The sequence below is a fragment of the Carlito syrichta genome, unplaced genomic scaffold, assembly GCF_000164805.1.
Source record: "Carlito syrichta isolate Samal-C Ts95f unplaced genomic scaffold, Tarsius_syrichta-2.0.1 Scaffold301920, whole genome shotgun sequence".
NCBI lineage: Eukaryota > Metazoa > Chordata > Mammalia > Primates > Tarsiidae > Carlito > Carlito syrichta.
This window is the reverse complement of record NW_007246016.1, coordinates 93591-106404: the sequence shown is the minus strand read 5'-3', so window position 1 is coordinate 106404 and position 12814 is coordinate 93591. Positions and strand designations below refer to the sequence as shown.

Below are 12814 nucleotides of genomic sequence, written 5' to 3'. Positions count from 1 at the left end.
CTTGTCAGTTACTAGAAGAGCCTAACATGTCTCTGTTTATCCTGAGGGCTTTTCTGGAGCTTGAGTCTCAAACAAGCACTTTCACTCTACAAATACCCCAGGAAGCCTACCATCAGGCTGGCTATAATCCCAAGGGTCTCTGTGAGGTTGAATTGTCTCAGAGGAAGTTAAAGTCTAAAAAATTCTGGAACTGCCAGTGAATGAAAATCCAAATGACCCTATGGTTTACCTGCAGAAAAAGTCCAAACCTATACTATGTCTGCTGGGTGACCCAGTCCACAGCTTCTAAGCCAGAAGGTTAATATCAGGTTAGCCTATAAACCTACTGAGCCCCAAACAAATGAGAGGACTCCCCTGAAAGTCCCATGTTTATGTCACCAATCCTATGCTCCACGTCAACTGGCTCAGGTATGACCAGCGATACCAAAAAGAGGACAACATTAAGCCTCCCACAGGAGACTCTGACACATTGGTCCCCCGTCAGTCATCACTTCTCCCAAGAAGAAATGAAAGGCAGGCAGTCCTGTCACTTGCTGAAAGGCGCACATGTGACTACCCACGCAGATCTTAATCCAGGTTATTTTAGGCCTCACCTGGCTGTCTCCTTCCACTCCGCATCCTCTCCCTCTTTCATACATATCTCATCCAGCTCTGTGAACAGCTCATGAGGCACGTGCTCTTCATCCTCCTCAGTGCCAAGAATGAACTGAACACGCTGAGATGGTGTGTCTAGGAAATCAACCAAAGAGAAAGGTCTGCACCTAGTCTCCAACTTGGAACAGAAACAGTATCTGCCTTCCCTAACAACTTCAGGAATGTACAGAAGACAATCCTGAAAGCAGATCAAAAAGATTTCTTTATTCTCAGAGAAAAGGCTATTCTGTGGAAGTAGTTTCATGGGAGGAAAAAATTATGAATTACCACCACTTGTAGAAAACCCACAAGAAGCTGGAAATCTGATGAATTTGACCAAAAGGAATGGCGAATTCTCTAGCAAAGGACTCCATCTACTATGGTATTGATCTTAAGGAGCCTGAACTGTGAAGTTTTCACGAAGATACTTTTGATTCTTAGAGGTGCTTCCTCTTCTTGGAAGCAAGCTCTGAAAATCCCACAAAAAGGCTAGAGAATCAAGACCACCTGATCCCAGTGCGTTACATCCCCTCAACCTCACCACGCCTCCAGGACAGGACACCCACCCTCTCTCCCGAGGCTGTTACCATGGGCCAGGGCCTCCAGGCCTTCCTCCCCCTGGCTGGCTCCTTTGCCCCGAGCTCGCCTCCGATGTTTCTGGCCATGGGTGCGGTGATGCCGATGGCTCTGCCGGCCCAGTGGCATCCGAACTCCCACATACAGAGTCCTGTGACCTGGAAAGAAGCAGAAGGTCTATGGAGAGGACTCCTTTAGGAAAAGAAGCCTAGCATCATAAAGAGAAAAAAGATCACAGTTCTTTGGCCTGGTCACAACTCTGGGATGACAAAACTTCAAAGACTTCCAGGACTAAAGAGGTAGAGATCTGAGTTGAAGTTCTCTTCCTTTGTCCTGCATGGCTGCAAACCTCATAGGGATGTTGTGAAGACTGAAAGAAATAATGTGTTTGAACATGATCTGCAAACTCTAAAGGCTGATGCTAGCTATCGCTATTACAGATGCTAGCTATCGCTATTACAACAACAATTTCACTGAGTGATTAAATTTAAAAAGGCAATACAGTCGCTCTATGACAATTGTGGCAAGTCTTGGCAGAGAGGCAATTTAGAAAAGTGGTTAAGAACACAGTTAAGGTTCAAGTCAGCCTGCCTGAGTTTAAAACTCCATTCTATCATTTGCTAGCCATATGACCTTGAACAATTGATCTAATCTCTCAGTGACTCACCTTTAAAAAGAAATACTAAAAGCTTATGATTTAAACTCATGAGTTTTTGTAAGCAGTAAATAAGTTATTGCATGTAAAATGCTTAACACAATGCCTGGAATAAATTTGAGCAGCTAATACATTCTAGGATCAGCTTCATTATTATTTTTACTTTTAGAAAGCAGAATTTATTAAGAGGACGAAAAGTTCCCGCAGTGGGAGGGGACCCTAGGGGGTTGCCCAGCTTCATTATTCTATTCCTGCGTTGTAGAATACACAACCTAGAATAGTAGTGAAAGACTAGTCATAAATCATAAGGCAGGTGAGGCTGGGGTTAGAGCGAGAGATTAAATATTATACCAGAAGAAGACAACAGGAAACAGTAACTGACCCCACAGCGTCCCACCCTGGTTCCTCCTCGCCTATTCTCTCACTCCTGCTCTAAACCTGCTTTTGTTTTCATCCTGACTTCCAGGCCTCTGTCACCTGCACCTGGCTTCCCCTGGCTTTCTTGTCAAGCCTGGAGCCCGGAAACCACAGCCTCAGGGTTGTTCCCATGCCCAACGCACAGCGCCTGGATCTCCCCCACTTCCACCCAGTACTCTAGAGCTCAGGCCCACTCCCAGGATCTTCCACCATAGACGCTGTTCCAATCTTTAGCGACTGCCTTCAAATCCACCACCTGATGCACAGTCCCTCCCTCTGATAGGTGGTCTCACCTCAGACTTTCCTGGAAGAGTCAACCCTTTATGTGAACTCCCTCCCTCTCAGTATGGCTCATTCTCCTCTGCCGAGCTAACAAGCATGGCTCTCCATCTCTGGCCTCCCACCCCTCTAGAGTCCAGCTACTCCAGTTAGCCTCAGTTTCTCCTTTTCATCCATCCCTTCCACAGGTTTCTCCTGACCAATATTAAAAAGTAACCTTCCCAATACAGCACATTCTCCCAAGCTGCTGCCTTGTCCTCTTTTCTTCTCCATCAGCCCACTTACAAGGACAGTGAGTAGCCTAACTCCCTTCCCTCACCACTCCGTTTCACAGCCTCTGCCCGTGCCTTCTGACTCCAGTATCTCCTGAAGCTGCCTTCACTGGGGACAGTACGCATCACTTATTCACCAAAGCTCCGTCATCTCACACTTCTCTCAGCTCAGCTCAAAGACTTCCTTGGGAGCACACCATGTGCCAGGCCACACCCAAAGCCCTGGACCACGTCCTCCTCCTGGTGCTCTGGACTCCCTCAGCTCCTGGACCACTCCCTCTCCCGGATCACTTGCCTCTGGCTGTGCTTCTCCATCTCTCCATAACCCACCAAAGGAAGGCTCCCTGGGTCTCTATCCTTGGCCCTTTTCATCTCTCTTTTTAGTCTAAACACTCTCTATTTCAAAGTTCACTTCTACAAATGACCTAAAATCCTTGTCTATAATGACTGAACATGTGGCACCGCAAATTCACCATCCTCCATCTCACATCAGGCGCATACTCACTTCTTCCAGGCTTGTTTGTGGCCTTGCTGTTCTGTCAGCTTCCAGGCTTGAAACCTGTGCTTAGATTTGCAGCTCTGCTCTGTACATCCATAGATTAGGGACATCAAGTCTTTCGCTCCTCCCACTTTGTTTACAAAGCTGGGGCATCCTTTCTGCCTTCCACACTAATTTAATCCTACAAACTAACCCTCCTAGTCACAGTTCTGATCACAGGTCCCCCATATAAATTCAGAACTCCCTTTTTTTTTGAGTAGGAGTCTCACTCACGCTCATGGCCACTACAGTCTTGACCTCCTGTGCTTAGGCAATCCTTCCACCTCAGCCTCCCAAATAGCTGGAACCAAAGGTACGTGCCACCATGCCTGGCTAATTTTTTTATTTATTATAGAGATGAGGTCTTATGAAGTTTCCCAGGTTGGTCTTGAACTCTTGGACTTAGGCAATCCTCTCGCCTCTGCCTCCCAAAGTGCTGGGATTACAGGTGTGAGCCACTGTGCCTGGCAGTATTCAGATACTTTCATGCTTTGTCCCCAGCCTCCTTTCTAGTGTTTCTTCCTTTAGTACAAATTATATATCCAGTGGGAAAAATAACAGGAAAGACTTCTGCACCAAATGAGTGATCAGCTCCAAATAAATAAAAAGTGTGCATCTGACAAGCTCACACAGAACGAACATTCTGGGGAAAAGCCTAGAGGTGGACACCTGCATCCACCCAGCAACAGAATGGCCTGGTTTCAAGTTCGTCTCCTCCTCATGGCTCAGGCTGCTGTCCTCACCATCACCTCACACCTTCTCTGTATGAACCGGACTGCTATTTCACAAAAGTGCCAGTGCTTTTTGGACACTAACTTGGCTCACTTATTCGTGATTCACTGCAGATGTGCCTTCCTTCTTGGTATTTCAGATTTCCACATTCGGATGTGCCACCTCTTTCCTCTAAATCCCAGTGCCGTTGGCCAGCACTTTTCTCACGTTCTTATTTGCTGCCTTGCATTCAAGGGAAGCAGCTCTCTGTCTTTGCAAGCCCCTCCATGTCCCAGATTAGACCTTCCTGTCGGAATCCCTACATAACCAAGCATGGTGTCCCACACACAGCCATTCCTCCACAATGTTCAGCAAGTGGATTGTCTCCTAAGTACCCCTCGGACCTCCTCAAGAGTACCCACTGATCTACGAAGGTCTCGGACTCCAATCTGAAAGGGGCTAAAAAGGAACATGTGACCAAAGTGAATGTGTCTAGGGTGGATAAAATACTCAACAGGGCATGGGGGGACTGAGATGATCCTAAGCGACCTGAGAATGGAAAGCTTAATCAGGAAGACTTCCTGGAGAAAGAGACTTCATGGGAAGAGGTGTCAACTCTCCATCTTCTTCTTTCCCAGCAATGGGGTTTCCTGAGTCTGCACTTGACTTCCTTTACTGCGCTTTCTACTTCCAAGTGGTTGGAAGTCCTGGGGGCTGCTCTAACTTAACCCCTTTCTCTATTTATCCCTCCTTTTATTTGCCCTTGTTTTCTCAATTCCAAAGTGATAAAGCAAATAAAAAAGCAACAGTGAGGATTACAGGCGAAGATCAGAGATTATTAGGCAGCTGAGAGGCAAGAGAACAAAAGTTGAGCATCTGCTGGAATGACACCTCTTCCCTCATCCTGTCCAAGGACAGTCCTGTGTTGCCTCATGTACATCTGAGGATAGGACATCTTTAATGGGCAGATGTCTGAACATAATGTGGTCATCCTGCAACTTCATAGAAGCAGAAAGACAGCAGCAGAGGAGGGCATCTGCTAGGATGTGGAATTCCAAACCCTGACATTATTAGTATAAACCACAAAGTGTGAAAAGTCAAATTGAATAGCATCTTAATAAAATGCCACTTATTAACTAATTATGTTCCACTCCAGTACGTTAAGGGAATCCCTGGAGTACACGACTGAGATCAACCCAGGTGGCATTAGCAGTAGACTGGAGTCACCTAATTGTGCCAGGTGCTGTCCCAAGGACTGGGGATACAGTTGTGAACAGCACAAAGTCTTCAGGACACATATTCTAGTTGAGGAGACAGATATCATGAAAGCAAAAGAAATATTATTTTAAATATTGATAATCACTATGAACCAAATAAGGTAAAGTGCTAGGGTATCTGGACCAGTGGGTAGGATGGAGAAGAGTGATTCCAGACAAGATGATTAGAGGGAACATCTGAGTGATGGGAAGACCTGGGAGGAGAGTATTCCAAGAAGAGGGAAGATACCAAGTACATGGGCACTAAGCTGGGATTCTGTGGGCTGGACCAAGGCAAAAGGACAGCCAGCAGGGCTAAAGCAAGGTGGAAAGGGAAGGAAAGGAGATGGAAAAGAACAGAAAGACAGGCAGGGGCGGATCCACAGAGAATCCATGGGCCATGAGAAGCATCATTAGATCCTAAACAACCACTTTGATTGACCCCTAAATGGCAAACCGGGTGTTGTAAAATCTCATGTACTAGGTAGAGCTGGACTCAATTAAAAAAAGAAAAGTGAGGGGTGACTTTCAGTCCTTCAATGGAGCCATCTCAACTGTGGGTTCTTCTTCCCACAAAACCCCCAGAGGAATATTGGCCAGGCTAGAATCTCCATTTCTCTTTGAGCACATTCCAGATATTTCCATTGGATGTATTGCTAGTATCCGTTAATTTTAAAGGAGAAATTGAAGAGGCAATGATTGGGTATTAGAACCTGCACTATTAGAGCTCATCTTATTGGTTAAATTACTCATTGTCACCATTAAAGTAAAACAGGAGTTTGGATCAAATGACTTCCCGGGTCTTGTCCAGATGATGGCTAATCCAGGTTCTAGTGTTCAAATCCTAGGAAAGGTTCAGGATAGGTTATTATTTGGAGAAGACACAGTGGTTCAATGGTTCTCACTATCCTTATTTATTGCTAAAAAAAAAAAAGACCACAGAAAGGGCTTAGTAAATGTTTGCTGAGTGAATAATGTGTAAGTTTACTTGATATCTAGATTGCCACCAGGCAGGTCTGAGGCATAATGGGGAAGACATCCTTCAGGTGACTCTGTTGGAAGTAAAGCTTAAATCTTAGAGAAGGAGAAGCCCTTTCTTCCCTAAGTTTTTTGTCCAGTCAATTCTCCCAAATGTTAGCTAATCACAATGCCTGCCTTTTGAAAACACCAAAGAGAGGCAGAGATGAAAACAAGCTTAGCAGGGGGTCAGACCTAAGAAAAACCAAGTGAAGCCAGGCACCAGGCGTGGTGGCTCGCGCCTATAATCCTAGCACTTTAGGAAGCAGAGGTGGCGAGAGGACTGCCTGAGCCCAGGGGTTCAAGACCAGCCTGGGCAACTTGGCAAGACCTCACCTCAACAATAAATAAAAACAAAATTAGCTGGGCATTGTGTCTGTAATTCCAGCTACTTGGGAGGCTAAGGCAGAAGGATTGCCTGAGGCCAGCAGGTCAAGGCTGCAGTAGCCAAGAGCATGCAACTGTGTTCCAGCCTGGGCGATAGAGTGAGACTCTGACTCAAAAAAAAAAAAAAAAAAAAAACAGACCAAGAGACTGTCAGAAAATTAGGTATCTAGACTGGGGGATTTAGATTATCTGAGTAAAATCGGCAGAAAAAATGACAAACAAATAGACACTAAGAAATGAATGCAGCACCAATAAAATCCAGTCCGTCTAACTGAATCTGGCAGTCCAGTGACTTTGCTGACCCAGTTCACACTCTGCTGGCCCTCAACCACTCTCTAACCCAGTCTCTGTCCCCTTATCTACCTACCAACTCACCCAAACTCCATTTCTTCCCATCTAATTCCTTATTCTTTCTTCTAGTCAGTGTCAAGTCTAGCCTTTTGGAGTTGTGTGTATATCAAGTATTCTAATTTAGCAAAATTTATGGGAAAGGTGATTTTAGAGCAGGTTTTCAAATAAGTATGTATGCACACACAGAGAGCAACCATTAGTGAATCATGTGGAGAAGGACAGAAACCATAGCTGTGGCCCGCCCTGCAGATGGAGATCGGGCCTAACAAGCTGTTACGCACACTGTTTACCAAGTATCACACCATGCTCGTCAGCACACACGCTAGGGTGCTCTGCTCCTCTGGGCTTACAGGTGGACTCAAAGTCAATAACCACAGGGGTAAATCTAACAGGTAGAGCAGATGTGAGCCTGTTTTAAAAAGTTATAACTATGACCAAACAGCTCTTATCTCTGTTAAAAACTTATTAGAAGGTATTAAGCATACTCCAGGGTTCACAAATCTAATAGTGAATCAGGAATAATGATCTGCCAGAAAAACTGGAACGAGTCATTCTTCAACTAAAGCAACTGCCCTGTGTTCCTCGGGGAGGGGAAGAGTCCACTGAAGCACATCATGAACTATTTCTCTTCTTTTTGGAAAGCGATTCTAATCTAATGTTTGCTTTCGACTCTTCGAATATATATATATATATTTAAGACAACATCATAGTTTTGTTTTTTTTTTTGAGTTGGAGTCTCACTCTGTCGCCCAGACTGGAGTGCAGTAACCGCTCCCGGCCACCGCAGCCTCGACCTGCTGGGTTCTGGCAATCCTTCTGCCTCAGCCTTCCAAGTAGCCAGAATTACAGGCATGCACTACCACGCCCAGCTGATTTTTTGATTTATCGTAGAGATGAGATCTCACTGCCCAGGCGGGTCTCGAACCCACGGGCTCAGGCAATCCACTCATCTCGGCCTCCCAAAGGCATGGGATTACAGGCTGAGCCACTGAGCCCGGCTACAACATCATAGTTTAATGCACCTTCTCTTATAGGTATAATTAACTTATGCAAAAAAATCTTTGACATAGTTCTTAAAATGGGGTAAAAAATGGTTTATGTCAGCCGGGCTCGGTGGCTCAGCCTGTAATCCTGCGCCTTGGGAGGCTGAGGTGAGTGGATTGCCTGAGCCCGCGGGTTCGAGACCCTCCTGGGCGGCGAGACCTCATCTCTGCAATAAATCAAAAAAATCAGCTGGGCGTGGTAACGCGCGCCTGTAATTCCGGCTACTCGGAAGGCGGAGGTGGAAGGATCGCCGGAGCCCAGCAGGTCGAGGCTGCGGTGGCCGGAAGCGGCCACTGCACTCCAGTCTGGGCGACAGAGTGAGACTCCAACTCAAAACAAAAAAAAAAAGGTTTATGTCATGGGGGAAGAAGGTATGGAATGAAGGAGAAGGAAGACCTAGAGATTCTTCTGCAGCCACAGAACCTGTGTCATGGCATGTATATTGAATCAGAACATAATATATTTCTGTCTTCCATCAAAATGGGACTGATTTTATCCTAGGCTTGCAAGACACAACCCCATCCTGAGTACAGCGTCACTGAGTCCTAGAGCTGCCCTTCGGAGTAAGTCTGGGTGGAACCTACAGTATGGTCACCCCTAAAGCAAATCTCAACTGTCTCTTCTCCAGAGCTGCTCTGGAACCATTTCAGACGGGAGGAGTGGATTTCATTTGTCTTCCACTTGGATGTAGTGCTTCTATAAAAGTGCTAACATAAATAAGATTCTAGTTTTCTGAAAAGTCACCATAGAAAGGACCACTTCCCAACACACTATGCCCTAGCAATGTCATCATCACAGGCAGGTGTCTTTTACAGCAGAGAGTGTATAAGCAACAGATGATGTCATCTGGGAGCTGTTCCTGCCACTGGTTACTCAGCTGACCCCTGTTGATGGAATCGGTCCTCAGGATTCAAGAGAGCTTGCCCATGTCCAAGGAGATAAGTGTTCATAAATGGTCATCTCCTTGCTGAGGGCAAAGGTCCAGTGGCTGTCTGCTGGAGGACAATTAAATTGATAGCAGACCAGGCACGGTAGCTCATGCCTATAATCCCAGCACTTTGGGAGACCGAGGCAAGAGGACTGCCTGAGCTCAAGGGTTCGACACCAGCCTGGGCAACTTGGTGAGACCTCATCTCTACAATAAATTAAAAAAATAAGCAGGGCATGGTAGCGCACATCTGTAGTTCCAGCTACTTAGAAGGCTGAGGCAGAAGGATCACCTGAGTCCAGCAGATTGAGGCTGCGGTAGCTGTGAGTGTGCCACTGTACTCCAGACTGGGCAACAGAGTGAGACTCCAACTCAAAACAAACAAACAAACAAAAACTGATAGCAATGTGCTCCCATGGTACAAGGAGGGGGTAGAGAGACCACAGATTTGTCAGCACATAAGAAGAATGAGGAGCAATATACAAACACATTTATATGATGGAACAAGACAAAGAGGTTGGTGGTTAGTGCTGGACACTGTCCCCCCTTGCAGGCAGTGTGACAGAATGAAAAGAGCAGGATTTTATCCCAGCCCCCTGCTGTTAGGCTGGATAACCCTAAGCAGTTTCCCACATGTGAACCAGGGATAATGATGTCTACCTGCCTGGGTGCTATGAAGACACAAAAGTCAACTTGCATGAAGTGCCTGATCTAATGCCTAACACACAAGGGACATTCAACAAATGTGAGCACCCACTCAGCACCCTTTCTTTCTCCCACTTCCTCCCAATAGCTGAAACCCACATTGGTTCTTCTTCCATCTGGTCAAAATAACTTGGAAAACTTGACCTCTATATACCCAAACACCACTGACCTCCCACACTCGTTCTCATGGTAATGGACCCAGAGGCTGAGTCAGCCTCTACAGCTTCTGTTCTCCCCATCCAAAGGACAAGTTTTCTCTGGGGGTTGTACAACTTTGATGAAAAAGCCATCACGGGAACAGGCAGTACAGAGAGAACATTTCACATGCTGTCTCAGGCATCAGAAAGTTGCTGTATCATAGCCTTCAACATTGCAGGGGATGCTGCAGAGATTTCACAAAGGCTTTTGAGCCAAATGTGGGCTCCCATTAAAGCTACGCTGGACATGAGCCTTCCTCTAATAAAACTGGGCTCCACCACTAATCAGGAAAGCACTGCCAGGTGTGACTCTAACACTACAACTAGGCCCCAGGGGAAAAGCAAAGTGGGACACACCACAATGGTCATGTGGGGAGCTGGGGGTGTGGGGCAGAGAAAAGAAGAAGAGCTTTAATAGGATAACCTAGACAGAGCAGCTCCATAAAAATGCCCCTTTTGTCCCTCCACTCCAGTTGCGCTTTATATAACTTTGTGCTGTAAACTCTTAAGAGTATGGTGGCCAGGCACAGTGGCTAATGCCTGTAATCCCAACATTTTAGGAGGCCAAAGCAGGAGGATTGCTTGAAGCCAGGACTTTGACGCTGCAGGGAGCTATGACAGTGGACTCCAGCTTGGGCAACAAAGCAAGACCCTGTCTCTTTAAAAAAAAAAAAAAGAGTATTTCTTTTTTTTTTTTTGAGTTGGAGTCTCACTCTGTCGCCCAGACTGGAGTGCAGTGGGCGCTCCCGGCCACCGCAGCCTCGACCTGCTGGGCTCCGGCGATCCTTCCGCCTCAGCCTTCCGAGTAGCTGGAACTACAGGCGCACGCTACCACGCCCGGCTCATTTTGATTTATTGTAGAGATGAGGTCTCGCCAAGTTGCCCAGGCGGGTCTCGAACCCGCAGGCTCACCTCAGCCTCCCAAAGCGCTGGGATTACAGGCTGAGCCACCGAGCCCAGCATAAAAAAATAGTATTTCACAGGTGTGTTCCTGTTTTCCCTTTTCTTGTTTAGATGAAAACACCAGGTAGAAGTGGGTATAGTAAGAATAGAAACAGCAAATACTGGAAATGGGGTAAAAACAGGGCTTTATAAGCCAAACTGAGCTTTTTTAAACTATTTGTGTTTGTATTTTTTTAATCTTGTATATATTTCTATTTCCAGGCAGTTGTCAAGCATCCATCCACTGAACAGAGTACTTCACATTTTCAAGTAACAGGTTATTTGTTACTATTTAGATTGGACCCTCTGGTACTCAGAGCACTGCCTCACATGCTGTCGATGAGATCCTATCAGGGAGGATGGGTATTAGTATCCCTACTTTTATTTGTCAGATGTGGAAATTGAGGCTAAAGGAAAATGAGAAATTTTCCCCAAGTTCTTACAACTAGGGAGAAAGAGTGAGGACTCAAACCTAGGTCTCCTGATGACAGAGACAGGTCTTCCCACCCCAGGCTGCCTCGTCTACTTCCCTGATCACAGAGCATGGCGGTTCTTACCTTCCAACTCTTCTTTCTCATAGTGAATGTTGAGAACTGTACTGGTCCCACCCTGATCCACCACAGCTTCTTCATCTGGTCTCTGTTTAAACACAAATAAGTAGTCATAATATTATGCATACATTTATTCAAACACTCAAATATCTTGTGTATGCCAGACTATTTTGAAATACTTGACGGGAAAACACAATGGTTTACATATCTTTTTACATTTGAACTTCATGATATGTTTTAGATGCAAATATGGCAGCCATTCTCTTTCTCATCTTATACATGAGTAGATTGAGACTCTGTCATCCAGGCTGACACGATCATAGCTCACTGTGGCCTCGAACTCCTAGACTCAAGAAATCCTCCCACCTCAGTCTCCCAAATAGCTGGGACCACGGGTGTGCAGTGAGCCTGTCTTGTGACTGCAGATCCCATGCCTTTTCCACCTCCCCACTCCACCTAGCCCTCTGTAACACATTTGGTGTTTTGCAAGTGCTGGCAAGCAGATTGTCTCATTTGGTGTAAATTGGTCTCCTCTACCTCTTTGCAGAATTTGAGCCTGTTTACCTCACTGTCCTTGAAATTCTCCATCTGCTCCTCCTAACAGGTCTCCTCTGTCTCATCCTCAAGCTCATGTTCTTCCTCTAACTGTAATTCCCAAAGAAGAGCTCTCTGCCCTTTGTTTCCCTCACTTGAGCCTTACAGTTTCAACTGCAGCCTAAAATTGTATGGCTCAGTACTGGCTAAGACACTGGGACGCCGTGCCTCAAGATCCATGTGTCTAAAACCAAACTAACCTTCCTTCCAAAACTAGCACCCTGTGCTCACTTACTTATTCCTCTCCATGGCACCATCATTTCTTAGCCCACATTTGAAATTTCAGATGTATTTATTCATCCATTCCACACGTATGAGTGCCTACCATATGCCTTCAGGAAGTTATTTCCCTTTTCTTATCAAGTCCTCCTTTGCAATTTCTCTAAAAATTAACTCTCAGCTCTCATCCACTGCACCCCACACTCTCCAGCCCTCTAAATCGTACTGGGCATTTTTTCAGCTTGGAACCACACCCACCTTCTTCACTGAGTGCTGCTCTCTCTTCCTGGAACTACTTTTCTCTCCCTGCCACTCCCAGCCCCATCACCAGCAGTTAATAATTTCTTCAACTCTTAGATCTCAGCCTCAACATACTTCCTTGGAAGTCTTTCCTGACTTTCTCCCCCAACTTCCAAACCAAGCTAGGTCCCCCATTTACATACCCTCATAGCATACTGCAATTCTCCTTAGTAATGAAATGTCTCTTTCTGCTCTTTGAGGGAGGAACTATATCTATCTTCCTCATCACTGTATCCCAGCAC

General features: G+C 45.9%; 1 protein-coding gene across 2 annotated transcripts in view; it reads right to left on the bottom strand.

The window, feature by feature from the left end:
• SLC4A8 (solute carrier family 4 member 8) overlaps window positions 1–12814 on the bottom strand; it is an 87506-nt gene that overhangs the window by 55968 nt on the left and 18724 nt on the right. For both annotated transcript variants that reach the window (XM_008055674.2, XM_008055673.2), the window contains exons 2-4: window positions 11466–11547; window positions 1221–1367; window positions 594–729 (exon numbers count right to left, since the gene is read on the bottom strand). In XM_008055674.2, the coding sequence (XP_008053865.1) occupies window positions 594–729; window positions 1221–1367; window positions 11466–11547 (365 nt within the window). The remainder of the gene's footprint in view (window positions 1–593; window positions 730–1220; window positions 1368–11465; window positions 11548–12814) is intronic.